The sequence below is a fragment of the Harpia harpyja genome, chromosome 13 (genome assembly GCF_026419915.1).
Source record: "Harpia harpyja isolate bHarHar1 chromosome 13, bHarHar1 primary haplotype, whole genome shotgun sequence".
NCBI classification, from domain to species: Eukaryota; Metazoa; Chordata; class Aves; order Accipitriformes; family Accipitridae; genus Harpia; species Harpia harpyja.
The window spans coordinates 23,401,449-23,415,974 of NC_068952.1; the positions used below are offsets into that span (position 1 = coordinate 23,401,449).

Genomic DNA, 14,526 nt, shown 5'->3' on the forward strand with positions numbered 1-14,526 from the left:
TATATATATGACAATGAGTTATGTGATATTCTACAGCTCTTATGTTGAAACATTACTTCCTCATAAAGCAGTTCCATGAGTGCAGGAATTTCAGAGCAGTACAAGTCACAAAATACAGCATTTAAACATTACTTATAAAAGCAAAAAATTTTATGTGGTGTTAATATAGTTTCTTACAAACTGTGAATATTAGACAAGGTAAAAAAAATTAATGCACACCACATAAAGGAATTCAATTGTCATTAACTCTTTTGACAGCTATAAAGAGCGGATTGTACTGTTGAATTCTGCCACCTCATCATATTCTGCAGCATCCTAATCTGTATACATTTCATTAGGTTAGGTTACCTTTGTCTAAATCCTCAAGTGTGAAAGAATAAGGATATATGGCCCCTTCCACAATTATGGGTAAAAAAAATTTTACAGCTTTAAGAAAAAAAAAAACCCTAAGCTTTACCCTTTTTTTTTTTTCCTTTTTTCTTTTTTTTTAAGCCTTAAAAAATTTAGACTACTGTTTTAGTTATATGAGAGTCTTAATTACAATTTTCATTCATGGTAAGGTATGGAAGGGTAACGCAAGGCATTAAATGACAAAGTTCCTATACAAATGATAGGGTAACTTCACTGTCAAATCAACTCAACATACTCTGAACACATTTCTAACTAAAGTATTTCTGGTTTTAATCCATAATTGAACAGAATTTAATGACTAACTAGTTCCTACAGTTTAGCTTGAATCACTGTAATATATTATGCCAAACTTGCACTGCAGGGACCTTGATGTTTTCTAACCAGTAAGAAAATTTCTAGTGACATAAAGGTTTTAATTCTACCATTCTATTGGAGTCAAGGCAAATTTGGGGGTAGAATTTAACATTTTGCATGAAAAATACTTGACTGTTGAGGGCAGTACAGTTCACTGCAGAAATGTCCTGCACTTTCCATATTGTGACAATAGCAGTCCTACCTCTTCTGGAGAAATAAAGGTGTTCAAAAATCTGTACAGACACATACTTCACATAGGTAGCAAAGTAAATGATTGTAGGTTGGAAGTTATTTTTGGTTCTTGAGGGGATCTTTTTGCAAGTGAAGTATCTTTTGGCCTTCTATTTTCTCATTTGGTCAAAAGTGACATCTCAAGAAAGGAATAAATGGAGGAAGAATTTTGACAAGAAAAGAAGCCAAGAAATTCCCAAGAGGAAAAAAGAAAAATAGTTCTCATTGTTAAGCCACATTTGAAACAAAATTAATGGTTGTTTGCTTGCCTGGCTAAAGAACAATGGCAGGTGAGTGCATACAGCTGGGACTTTGTCAAGATCTAGATTCTTATGGACAAATCTAAACTGTTTCCCAGTACTAATAAGACAACAGACACTGACTGGTTGTCTTAGACTTTCAAAGACACTGGTAGCTACAAAATCTTTAAAGAATTCCTTATTACAGAATTTGAAATATTTGACCTAATCTTTTCTTCAGTATAGAAATACTACTAAATTATACATTACTATATAACATTAAAACTATTGATTTCTGCAACTAAATCTTTTTCTTTTTTAAGAGTAGGCAGTGATAAAATTTTTCTAGGAATTACTAAGTGTACAAATTACTGAGACTCTATTTTACCTTTTCTAAAAGAATATGATTAACCAAATGTAAGATAAAATATTCATGAATGACCTAGCCCACACAGGACTTAATTCAGAATGTACTTCTTTAAAGATATATGTTAAATAAACACTATAAATATTTAAAGTATTCATTATATAGTTGTTTTTCTAACCTGTCTGTAAGAGGTGTTATAACCAGACGATCAGTGCAACCCAGAAATTCATTTTGGTAAACAAAATCAACATCTGTAATGGATACCAAGACTTGATCGAAATCCTCTTTAAAGTAGAATCTAGACTGCTTTAACCATTCAAAATCAGTTGGTGATTTGATGTGCATTTTTACCTTAAAAGAAAGTAAACAAATGTATATGTTATAATTGAGTATCCATGTTTATTGTCTTTGATAACTGTGATAAAGTGCTTGTTTGTATGAGAATGAGTGATTACTCAGGTTAAAGTTCCTATGTAAGTAAAGTGAAATACATGTAAGCATCACACAATACGTTCAGATGTATGCTAAACTGATACTAAAAAATGTCCTCATCACTTAACCTGATCATCACAACATCTGTGTTAATCAAATAAATCTTAAATTGCTTTGGTAGTGCAGCTCACTCCCCAAGTGAAATTAGCAAACAACACACTGCTAAATCCACCAAACACATTGGAACAAAGGGCATGACGAAGGGACGATCCGACTGAGACATGGAAGGCAAATTGCGTAAAATGTAATAAGCTTGTGTCATCAGCAGTAAAAATATGCGAGAGATGTAGTGTTGAGGGATTGCATTTCTCAAAAAATAAAGGAATGTAAACAATTGTATTGGGTCTGGCTGAGATGGAGTTAACTCTCCCCATAGCAGCCCTCGTAGTGCTGTGCTCTGCATCAGTAGCTAGAAAGGTGTTGATAACACACCAGTGTTTTGGCTACTGCTGAGCAGTGCTGGCACAGCATCAAGGCTGTCTCTCCAACATTTTTGCCCCCCCCTCAACGGCAGGCTGGGGCTGGGCAAGAACTTGGGAGGGGACATAACCAGGACAGCTGACCTAAACTAACCAAACAGATATTCCATACCATATGACGTCAGCTCAGATACAAAAGCTAAGTAAAGGGAGATGGAGGGGGGGCATTTTTGTCTTCCTGAGCAACCACTACGCGTACTGAAGCCCTGCTTCCCAGGAAGTGGCTAGATATTGCCTGCTGATGGGAAGTAGAGAATAACATAATTTGTTTTTTTCTTTGCTTTCGTGCACGACCTTTGCTTTCATTTTATTAAACTGTCCTTATCTTGACCCACGAGCTTTTTGTTATATTTTCTCCCCCCCGTCCAGCTGATGAGGGGGAGTGATAGAGTGGCTTTGGTGGGCACCTGGCACCCAGCCAGGGTCAACCCACCACAGTGCTTTTTGGCGCCCAACGTGGAACCTCCATTCCACCCCTCACCTCTGTGCATCACATATTTAAGAATTATCATTAAAATCTATATTCATTACACAAAATCTTCACTCACATCAACAAAAAAGAATTCTCCACACCGAAATCGAAATAATATCATCACACCACCGACAAAAAGCGGACAATTTACACACAATCCACCCCTTGTCCCTTCACCACAATTACAAGAACAAAAATTTCCCACTTGTTATGCAGCTCTTCACCCTCTAGCTGTCCATGTTTTGTTCAGTCCGTGTTTTGCCCATTACCTCTCTCAGTTACTATCCTTATCTCGAATTCCTCACATTCCGCCGGGGCTTCAGCACCAAAAAGACTGTGGTGGGTTGACCCTGGCTGGATGCCAGGTGCCCACCAAAGCTGTTCTATCACTCCCCTGTCCTCAGCTGGGTAGGGGAGAGAAAATATAACAAAGGGCTTATGGGTCGAGATAAGGACAGGAGAGATCACTCACCAATTACCATCACGGGCAAAACAGACTCGGCTTGGGGAAAATTAACTCAATTTATTACAAATCAACCAGAGTAAGGTAATGACAAATAAAACCAAATCTCAGAACACCTTCCCTCCATCCCTCCCTTCTTCCCGGGCACAACTTCACTCCTGGATTCTCTACCTCCCCCAGCGGTGCAGGGGGACAGGGATGGGGTTTACGGTCAGTTCATCACACATTGTTTCTGCCGCTTCATCCTCCTCAGGGACAGGACTCATCACACTCTTCCCCTGATCCAGCGTGAGGTCCCTCCCATGGGAGACAGTCCTCCACAAACTTCTCCAATATGGGTCCTTCCCACGGGCTGCAGTTCTTCACAAACTGCTCCAGCATGGGTCCCTTCCACAGGGTGCAGTCCTTCAGGAGCACACTGCTCCAGCGTGGGTCCCCCACAGGGTCACAAGTCCTGCCAGAAAACCTGCTCTGTGGGCTCCTCTCTCCACAGATCCGCAGGTCCTGCCGGGAGCCTGCTCCAGCGCGGGCTTCCCATGGGATCACAGTCTCCTTCGGGTACCCACCTACTCCGGCGTGGGGTCCTCCACGGGCTGCAGGTGGATATCTGCTCCACTGTGGACCATCATGGGCTGCAGGGGGACAGCCTGCCTCACCATGGTCTTCATCACAGGCTGCAGGGGAATCTCTGCTCCGGCGCCTGGAGCACCTCCTCCCCCTCCTTCTTCACTGACCTTGGTGTCTGCAGGGTTGTTTCTCTTACATGTTCTCACTCTCTCTCCAGCTGCTGTTTCTGTCTGTCCCGCAACTTTTTTCCTTCTTAAAAATGTTATCACAGAGGCGTTACCACTATCGCTGATTGGTTCAGCCTTGGCCGGCGGCGGGTCTGTCTTAGAGCCGGCTAGTATTGGCTCTGTCGGACACAGGGGAAGCTTCCAGCAGCTTCTTACAGAAGCCACCCCTGTAAACCCCTCTGCTACCACAACCTTGCCACACAAAGCCAATACAACAATTTACCACAGTCTACAAAGTTTAAGTATAGGATTGGCTTTATCTGTAGGTTTTAGTAGGTTTTGTTTGTTTGTTTGTCTTCTATGTATTATTCTTAGGAACCAGAAAGAGAATCGCAGTAGCCTACTGTCCAAAGGAATAGGAGAGACAGAAGGAAGAAACAAGGAGATATAGAAGATGTTGCTATCATTGCTGTAACTCTAGAACAGGTGGAGCTAAAGTGCAGCCTAGTGCCAACTACTAAGATTCTGTAACAAGCCATAAGGAAATTATCTATGATGATAAAGCTACAACACCCTCAGCAGACTCAACTTTTTTAGTTATGCAAGTAAGAGTAATGAAACAGTTTCTCAAAGAAAGGACATACTAAAAGGTTTTTGTCTATCAAAACAATTCTGTAGGAAGAAGTGGAAAATTGAAATATTTTAAGAAAAGCATAAAACTTTGGAGCAAATATTTAGATGACAGAACTGATGGATTTTATTCTAGTTTAAGCAAAAATGTACTGGTTTTACTATGGTGAGATTATGGGTATCTCTGTCTTATGAAAACATGCATACACGTGTAACTAACTACCACATATAAGAAAAATTATTATGACAGAAAATGCATTTAATTGTCAGAAATCAAAATCTATACTTTACCAAATCATCAAAAATATCACGCTGATGTACGTGAATGGTAATAAGGGTTTCAAATTTCACTCTGTCAAACTTGGAAAGATCATGCGTGGTCTGGCTAATCAACATATTCAGAATCTCCAGAAATCTCCCATTGGTTACTTGCATGATTTTTCTGTCCTCTTTAGCATTCTGTAGAGCTGCTTCTGAATCATGTGTCCACAACATTTGAATTCCCAGTAATCCAACCTACAAATTTAATATGTGAAAAAAATACAAAAAAATCACTTGTTGAACACTACCTTTATCATAGAAGCCTTAGGTGTAATAGGAACAATAAATTATGGTGTAGATATTATCACTATGTCCAGTTAGATGCTATCTCACCAGGATACTGTGCTGAGTTAGTTGGCTTTGCTGTGGTACTGGAAACTCCTGAGAAAACATTTTAAAAATTTCACAAAAAGTTGTCACATACTGAGATAGACACAAATTAACGAGTCAGTTTCACTTAACAATCCCTAAGTGCACTCCAATACCACAAACATGAAGAGGTCTTAAATTGTGGGGAGAAGTCCTTTTGAAAATTTCCCATTCGTAGCTAATTAAAGAACACACAAAAAAAAAATTCTGTGCATTTCTACTGAACATGGGATGGATTGCTATCTTTCTAACATGGTGTCATGACTGGAGTACAGGCTAAGCATACTGAACTGCATATTATTTTGCTTCCAAATAAATCTAGAGAGTTATACGATGTTGTGTGTATATTACAGTCTCAGACTGATTTTGATTTACAGTATCAGCACACCCATGACAAAACAGGATAGACGAGAACTGTATCAATACCTTTTTTCCCCACATTTCTACAGTCACAAAGCACCAAGAGTTAAAAATTTGACTCACCCATTCTTTCTACTTTTCTATCTCCCTATACCTGTAGTAAGTTCGTGGTTACAGAGATTGTGCAGCAGGAAATATCTCGCCATTTTAGAATCATTAGGCTCTCATCAGTAGAGTCTAAACCAAATTTATTTTAAAATGACCAGTTAGAGGAAAAAAAATTTTAAATCTTTGGATATGACCTTTTTCATGCTACCTGTAACAGAAGCTTCTGCGACAGGAAAAAGGCAATTTGAAGGAAAGAAAACATTTCAAATATTTGTCAGTATGTTGCCCAATTTCTTTGCTGTCCTATAACACAGCTTTTCTTTCTCTGTACTTTAAATTTCTTGGCCAAAGACCATTTCTTCTTCTCCCCCCTGCCAACACAAACAATTCTTTGAACATAAAAACATTTGGATTAGCAAGACATGAGAAAGAAGGTCTTTGCAGATGGTAATAAAGCCACTTCAAAATATCTGACATGCAAATAAGACAGACAGTCCTTATCTGTTTAAAGAAAAATAGTAGACTTTTTAAAATAAATACTGCTGAGATAATACATAATTATGTCATAAATACAGCTTTAAGATAATTCTATTAAATATCTAAGTGTACTTTTTTTTTTTAAATTGGCAAAGTATTGGCCAGTTTTAACATTTGCAGAATTTCTATTAAAAAAATTACACCCAGCACTGTACTGATTAGCAAATTACAGAGTTAGAATTTGTAGAGAATAGGAAAAAATTCATTACTTGTTAATGAAATTTATGAATTATCAGTAAGATGGAAGAGTCTCCAGGCAAACTAGAATCCTTCAAGATAGGCTTCTACTAGGACTGCATTATCATAGTGACAAATATATGCACTATGAGGTAAATCTTGTAAATTATGAGATAAATAACATAATCATAGCTCTTGCAACCTTAATTATGAGAGGGAAATCAATCTGCACATGAAATTTTATTTGCATCTGAAAGGGGTTCAATATCCATCAAAGAAAATATAAGCTCTACTTCCTATTCTCCAAGAGAAGAAAAAAGTCATTTTAAAGTAGATTACAAGAAAAACATTATGCTATATATAAGGTACCAAAATTGAAGTCATTAAGGATTGCCTTTTACTGAGTAGATCCTTATCTGTGTATCCTCTGTGAAAACTTCCTCATATAGACAATCCTATATGCTCTTTACATCCCACCCCACCTCCCCACCTGCCCCCAACCCAGACTGCACACACAAATCCACATCCTGTAATCTCACCTGTGCTGGAAATTGATTAAGAAAATTCAGCAACTGATATCCTGGGTCACTAATTTGATAATATGCTGTCCTAATTATGCCATGCAATGAATTCTGCTGCAAACACAATAAATCCTGCAACCAAAGTTCTACTGGTCCTTTTGCAGTCACTGGAGTATCCAACTGAAAAATTAATAAAAGTAAAAGGTACAAAATAGAACATAGTTACTAAACTTCTGTTCAGGAACGTTAGTTACTAAATAGTTATTAAATTTCTGTTCAAGACAACAGATTTAATTTCAATAAACATACTAGAAATTTATTTAATGAAGACATATTATAGTTTTGTTACACAAATCCTAGAAATGTTCATTTGTAATTAATTAAATTCAAATTATTCAATGTAATATATACTTATATGTTCAATAATAGAATGATTTATCTATCAACAACATTTCTGGAAAAAAAAAATTCAGAGAATTACTGGAATTTTTTCTCCTTCTCTTGATATGACTGCCAGTATGCGATCATAATCCTTTGGGTGAAAGTCTACTTCATTTATATTGTCAGATATGGAAGGCAGATGTGGCTGTAAGGATAATTCAGAAGTCATTCAATGTAAATATATGACATTAGCAAACAGAAGAAAATCTCAGATAAGGTTATCTTGTAAATGTTCATCTGAACCTACAGATGAATTTCAGACCATCTGTAGGTAATAATTAGAGAAATGGTTATGTAGGATTTTATCTTCATTTGCTGGTGGGGGTTTTTTGGGTTTTTTTGTTTGGTTGGGTTTTTTTACAGTTTCCAGAGGTGATCTAGGGGAACAGAGATCAGCTATTGTATGAGATGAGCTATGTTATCTCAGTCAACCCTCAGTAACAATCCAGACTAGTTGGACTATAAACCTTCAGTAACACTCCAGACTAGCTGGATGAATTTTGCAATATGCAAAGCATGAAAGTCTCACAGGGTCCATTCTGTTAGTTTAGTTGTGAAAGGAACCACCAGCAAATCATGTCATGGGACCACACTCTAGTGTTCTGAATTCTGAAGATTTTTTTAAATTACAGAGATCCATTTCATATTTTCTTAAAGACTAAAGAGCAAGAAACAAAAATTTTTCTCAAGCAAAGTTTATAAGAAAATGTTTACATTTTAATTTATTAAATGCTTTTCCATATTCTTTTGTTGTTGTTGTTATAAGCAGAAAAAAAAATCACTAATTTTGTACCTGAATTGTATGAGAATCACTTGCTTGTCCAAGAATTTCAAGTAGGACAGGATCAGAAACAAAAAAGAATCTAGGAAACAGTCGTCTTTTCTTCTCCAAGTACCTTTAAAATTGAACAAGATTTTTATTAGAATATTTCAGCTCTTCAATTTTTTCTAAGAATGAAAGTAAGACTGAAATACTATTAATCATAGAATGGTTTGGGTTGGAAGCGACCTTAAAGATCATCTAGTTCCACCCCCCCTGCCATGGGTGGGGACACCTTCCCCTAGACCAGGTTGCTCAAAGCCCCATCCAGCCTGGCCTTGAACACTTCCAGGAATGGGGCATCCACAACTTCTCTGGGCAACCTGTTCCAGTGCCCCACCACTCTCTCAGTAAAGAATTTTTTCCTAATACCTAATGTAAATCTATCCTCTTTCAGTTAAAACTGTTACCCCTTGTCCTATTGCGACACTCCCTGTTAAAGAGTCCCTCCCTGTCTTTCCTGTAGGCCCCCTTTAAGTACTGGAAGGCCACTATAAGGTCTCCCTAGAGCCTTCTCTTCTCCAGGCAAAACCACCTCAACTCTCTCAGCCTATCCTTATAGTGCAGGTGCTCCAGCCTCCCTGATCATCTTCGTGCTCCTCCTACTATAACTCACATAAACTATTTACAAAATAATAATGCATTAAAAATTAAACAATTCATACCCTGTAAGTGATTTCTGACATACTTCCAACTGTTCATGTAAATGAGGGAGAAGTTGCTCCATAGTCTCATCTCCAACACAGCAGTTAATTACATTTGGGGTTTCACGAGCTCGTTGCATTATTCTTATCCATGATTTGTCAATATTCTGAAAACGCTTTGCTTCCTATATATAGCAAAACCATAAGTACTTTCACAGCACAATCTGTTGGAAATTATTACACAGATAGCTTTTAGGCAAGCATTGTAAAGTTTACCTGGGGTAACTCTTTTGCAATATCTCCCCCTACAAAAACAGCTTCAAGATAAATCCAGAGGTTCTGCACAACCAGCCATTCTTCAATTATGTCTGTAGAGCTGCTTAGTTTATAAATCCAGCTCTGAATTTCCTTTTTAAATGGTGCATTGTATCTAAAAAAGGATGAGAAGCAGAAATTATTTAATGCTAAATAAAGCTATTATAAAATAAATACTCTAGAATGGTGAAAAAAAAACCAAACAACACTTGTTTCACTTAGAGGAAGAAGAATCTTGCAGAAAATTTCAACCAGCTTGATTATATTCAAATCTATTGAGACAGTAGTTTGCTACTAATACATGAAAGTCTTCCACTTGAAGAAGATTTTCATTAGACATTATAACATACTTTTTCATTAAAAAATAATATTCCATTTAAATTTACTGCTGATTTAGCCTAATAGTAGTACAGTTGCTATCTTGGTGTGTTTCTGAAAATACCATACACAATTTAAAAGTACCTATTGTTCAGTAAAGAGCCAAGAATCATTAAACTGTCCTCCATCAACATTATCATTTCTGATGATTCATTTCCCTTTAACAGTAACTCTCCTCTCCCTTTGAATGATGAAAAGCTCAGAATTTGGCTTCCCCAAATGTCAGCTATTTGAGATAGTTTGGCTTCTATATCCTTTTCCTTTGTAGCAGATATGCATATATCCTGCAAAGAACGAACCATTTTTTAGAATCTCCATTCTTCAGAAGTGAAATCTTTCCTAATATTACAGATCAGGTAATAGAATATTTTGTAAAATTCCATATATTGTTTTTAAATAGTACAGAAATGTGTCACACAAATGCAGAGATCACACTACTAATTTTACTCAAATTACATGTACGGATAACGGAAAAATGTACACTTGGAAATGCATGGATATACCATTTCTGTGGCTTCACATTTTGTTATTTCTGCATAACAAGATTTCTGAATCATCATTTCTACAAAATTTAGCATAGTGATGGAGACTCATCACCAGATGAACTCTCAGTCTTATCACATTTCAATTTATAGAATCACAGCATCTAAGAATAGTTTAGGTTGGAAAAGTCACCAAGTCCAACATTCTATTCAATCAGAGCTTAATTCAAAATTAAGCAGATCACCTTGGAATGCTTCCGTATAAATAAAGTATGGATATAACAATAGCTTTTGCACGCATATTTACCCTGTGAAACTTGTAAACTCCATTGAGAGTTTTTTCAGGTTATGTGGGGGACCTTTTGAAGTTGTATGGTTCAGAAGAATCCATAAAGATCTAGAAAAGTACTCATACTAAATATTAACAAGCATGGAGCCTTCCAGTAAAATTTCTGATTTATTTACAAATCTTTAAAGCCACTACAGAGTTAAAAAAGTAGGAGACCATGATCATTTGAAGATTTGTCTGGTTTTTTTCATGTTTTAGAAGGACTAAGAAAATCACAGAAAATAGGGCCAGGAAGAATGAGAAGAGATTATCTAGCAATAAGTTTCCAAAGATTCCAGCTGCTACCTCTGTCTTTGTTCATAAGGATAAGAACTTCTAAATAAAATATAAATTATTTAAAACTAGTGTGGTCTGATTGAGAGTCAAGGACTTTAACAATGTAAAAAAGGTGATAATTTTATAAGTAATCATATTATTTCTGCTGACAATATAAAATGAACATGGAGGGGAAAAAAAATGAAATGTATGTACCTACCTCAATATCATCTTTATGTTTAAGAATTGGTGCTTCCATGATGTTTCGAAGGCAAAAGGAATCAGATTCTATATCAAATTGATGTCCTGTTGTTTCAGCAATACGATTCCAGTGTCTTTGCTTCATTGCTTTGTTGGTCATCATTTCCAACAAAGGACAAGACTCACTAAAATCATCAATTTTTTTCTTGAGATCTAAAAAAGCTTGCCAGTGTCGGAGTCCTTTAGGTAGTCTACGGCACCTGCAGTTGAGTTAAATTGATACAGTAGTAAATGTCTCTTCTGTCAAAATAGGAATTGTTTAAACATTTTAAAAACAGACAAGGAGATATAAAGAAGCTTGTATTGAGGTCAACATTTTCTAAGTAAAATTCCAATTTGTGTCAATTATTCTACCTTTTTAGGAAAAACTAATGCAAATGCCCTACTAGGAAATCATAATATTAAACAGTTTTAACCATTAATATGTTCTTTGCAAATAGACAGAAATATTGTGGTTTGCATTAAAACATAGCTTATCTGTCGCTTATCATCACAAACTCTACTGGCAAACAAAAACTAAAGCAAAATTAGTTAAATTTCATATATATAATCCTTGTACAAATACAATATTTACTTTGATTTACGATACCAGTAAAACACATGGCACATATTAACATACTACTTTGGAGATAGACGTGAAAATTAGAAAGATATGACCATCTTCTCTACTTTTGGTTAGTGGTCCTGAAACTATTCACTAAGAAAATGAAAATTATATACTTTTAACGTGGAAAAACCCCAGCAAAACAGTTAAATGAATATTCACCTCTTTGACCACACTTTTACAGAGCCTACACACTAAGAATTAAGCAGTTGACCCACCACAGGAATGTCCTAATGTAAATGATAAAGTACATCCTTAGCAGGAAAAGTTATAAAGCCTGGATCCTATTTCTCTTGGTTTTGCATCCTTTGTCACTTATCTCTCTACCTCCCACTGATATAATTTCATATTTTCTGTAATCAGGTACAATACAACAGTCTGTGTCTGGTTTAGAGCTATGTTGATGCTGTATGGTTGCCAGTACATTCATGTTGATTAGCTCCCTGGTTGCTGTCAACAGAATGTTTAATACCTGTCTGCCTTTCCCTGAGGGGGAAAAAGTATTTTGTGTCTGGTTTTGGACTACTGTGAAGTTTTGACCTTTGTAAAACTCATAGGCACTTAAGGTTATTTTGTGAGAAATCTGCCTTGTTGAAAGTTGAAACTAGCCAATAGATTTTAAAAAAAAAGTATTCAAGAATGCTGTAAAAGAGGAGCACAGACGTGGGCAGACAGTAACATCACAGATAACATTTTTCTTTAGAAAACCAGGCAAAACATCTGAATATTTTATAAATTTTACTGTTTGCAGCCATTCTTTTCATTCATTAGTAAAGAGTTCAGTGATTTGGGAGACAGGAATCAGACACAGCAAAGAGGCAAATTTTGAATGACATGCTGCAGGTTCCAGAGCTGGGAGCCCTGTTATCCTTATTGAGCCTTGTGAAGATACTGGAGGAGATACTGTATTACACAAAAACAAGATACTGCAATTAGGTGTCTGTCAACATCTTGCTTCTTTGAGAGACTCTTAATCCCTGAAATTCTATCAGCATATGTAAACTCAAATTTGGGAAAGAAAAATACTCTTTGGCACAGATTTCCTTGAAAGTTTATTAGTCTCTGGTTAATGTTTCCCACTTAGAAATTTGGAAACAATGTGAATCTAAGACCCAACCTTCAACTCCGACTGTCAAAAAAGCAATTTCAAAGCTATGGAAATTATTCACTTACCAATTTTATGCCTTATAATGACATATTTGATATATCAGTGTCCTGGTTTCAGCTGGGTTAGAGCTAATTTTCCTCTTAGTAGCTGGTAGAGTATGTTTTGGATTTAGTGTGGGAATAACGTTGATAACACACTGATGTTTTAGTCGTTGCTAAGTAGCACTTATCCTACTAAGGATTTTCCAGTTTCCCATGCTCTGCCAGCAAGCAGGTGTACAAGAAGCTGGGAGGGATGATAGCCAGGACAGCTGACCCAAACTAGCCAAAGGGGTATTCCATACCATAGGACGTCATGCTCAGCATATAAACTGGGGGGAGTTGGCTGGGCGGGGCGGAGCACTGCTCAGGCATCAGTCAGCAGGTGGTGAGCAATTGTATTGTGCATGACTTGGTTTTTTTCCTTTTTTATTTTTTACTTATATTCCTTTTCATTACAATTATTATTATTATTATATTTTATTATTATTATTGTTAGTATTATATTTTATTTTACTTCAGTTATTAAATCATTCTTATCTCAACCCGCAAGTTTTTACTTTTTTTTTCCGATTCTCCTCCCCATCCCACTGGGGTTGGGGGGAGTGAGCGGGCAGCTGTGTGGTGCCTAATTGCTGGCTGGGCTTAAACCCTGACAATCAGTTAACCTTCAGGAGAACATATATTTACTAGACTACCACGACACCTGGGACTAGAAGCCAGTAACAAAAAAAAAAAAAAAAAAATCAAATAAAAAATTTCACATTCTGTAGTACAGATCCTCTCCCCCTAGTTTAGGAAGGTTATGCTACTATTTTGGGGTTACCTGAACCCATCAGTGTGATGAGCCAGGAAAAACTGCCAAAGTAATGCCAAGAGGTAAGATATATTGACAAAATGGAGAATAGAAGGAAATGATGGGTAAATAGGTGGGATGAGTACTTAACAGCCTAAGAAAGAACAATTTATACTGAAGGTTTTTCTCTTCACTGCAGTTACAAAAGTAATTGCCCTTTTATACACTTCTACTTGAACTATTTGAAACAAATGTCAGTTTCAGAAAGTAATATAATTTAGCTCTTGTGGAGCTCTGTATTTCAGCAATTAGATTTTAACATTAACTAAGATTGATTTAAAGCTGTTTTAACAGGCCTGCACTGCTCTATAACTGTAGTAGAGATATACTCTAAGACACCAAATACTGGCACAAGTACAAATGTACATCAATTAGTCATGCTTTTGTTTTGGAAATTAATAATGAAAGATTCTGGAATATTATTCTAATAAGAGGACTGGGGGTGCAAGGAAAGTGCCAAGTAAGCTGGAATTGTTTTAGAATGGGCCTTGCCAAGCTTATAACACAACTCTATTAGGTAGCAGGAGAGTTGGGGGCTGCACTCAATGATGCAGTTATTCCGTTGTAAAATAATCCTTGTCCTAGTCTTCTATATTATATTTCTTCCCAAAATAATATATGTACTTTTGAAAATATTAAAAAGAGTTAAATTAAAAGGTTAGAAAATACTTCTGAATCAAACTAATTACATCTAATCCTCTCAACAGTGT

General features: G+C 36.4%; 1 protein-coding gene across 1 annotated transcript in view; it reads right to left on the minus strand.

Annotated features, from left to right (window-relative positions):
- The window catches only part of DNAH8 (dynein axonemal heavy chain 8), a 148,501-nt gene that overhangs the window by 86,966 nt on the left and 47,009 nt on the right, over positions 1 to 14,526 (minus strand). Inside the window, 9 exon segments of the mRNA XM_052806646.1 lie at positions 1,781 to 1,953; positions 5,164 to 5,388; positions 7,284 to 7,445; positions 7,747 to 7,851; positions 8,500 to 8,602; positions 9,192 to 9,355; positions 9,447 to 9,600; positions 9,948 to 10,147; positions 11,170 to 11,410. Of these exon segments, the coding sequence (XP_052662606.1) occupies positions 1,781 to 1,953; positions 5,164 to 5,388; positions 7,284 to 7,445; positions 7,747 to 7,851; positions 8,500 to 8,602; positions 9,192 to 9,355; positions 9,447 to 9,600; positions 9,948 to 10,147; positions 11,170 to 11,410 (1,527 nt within the window).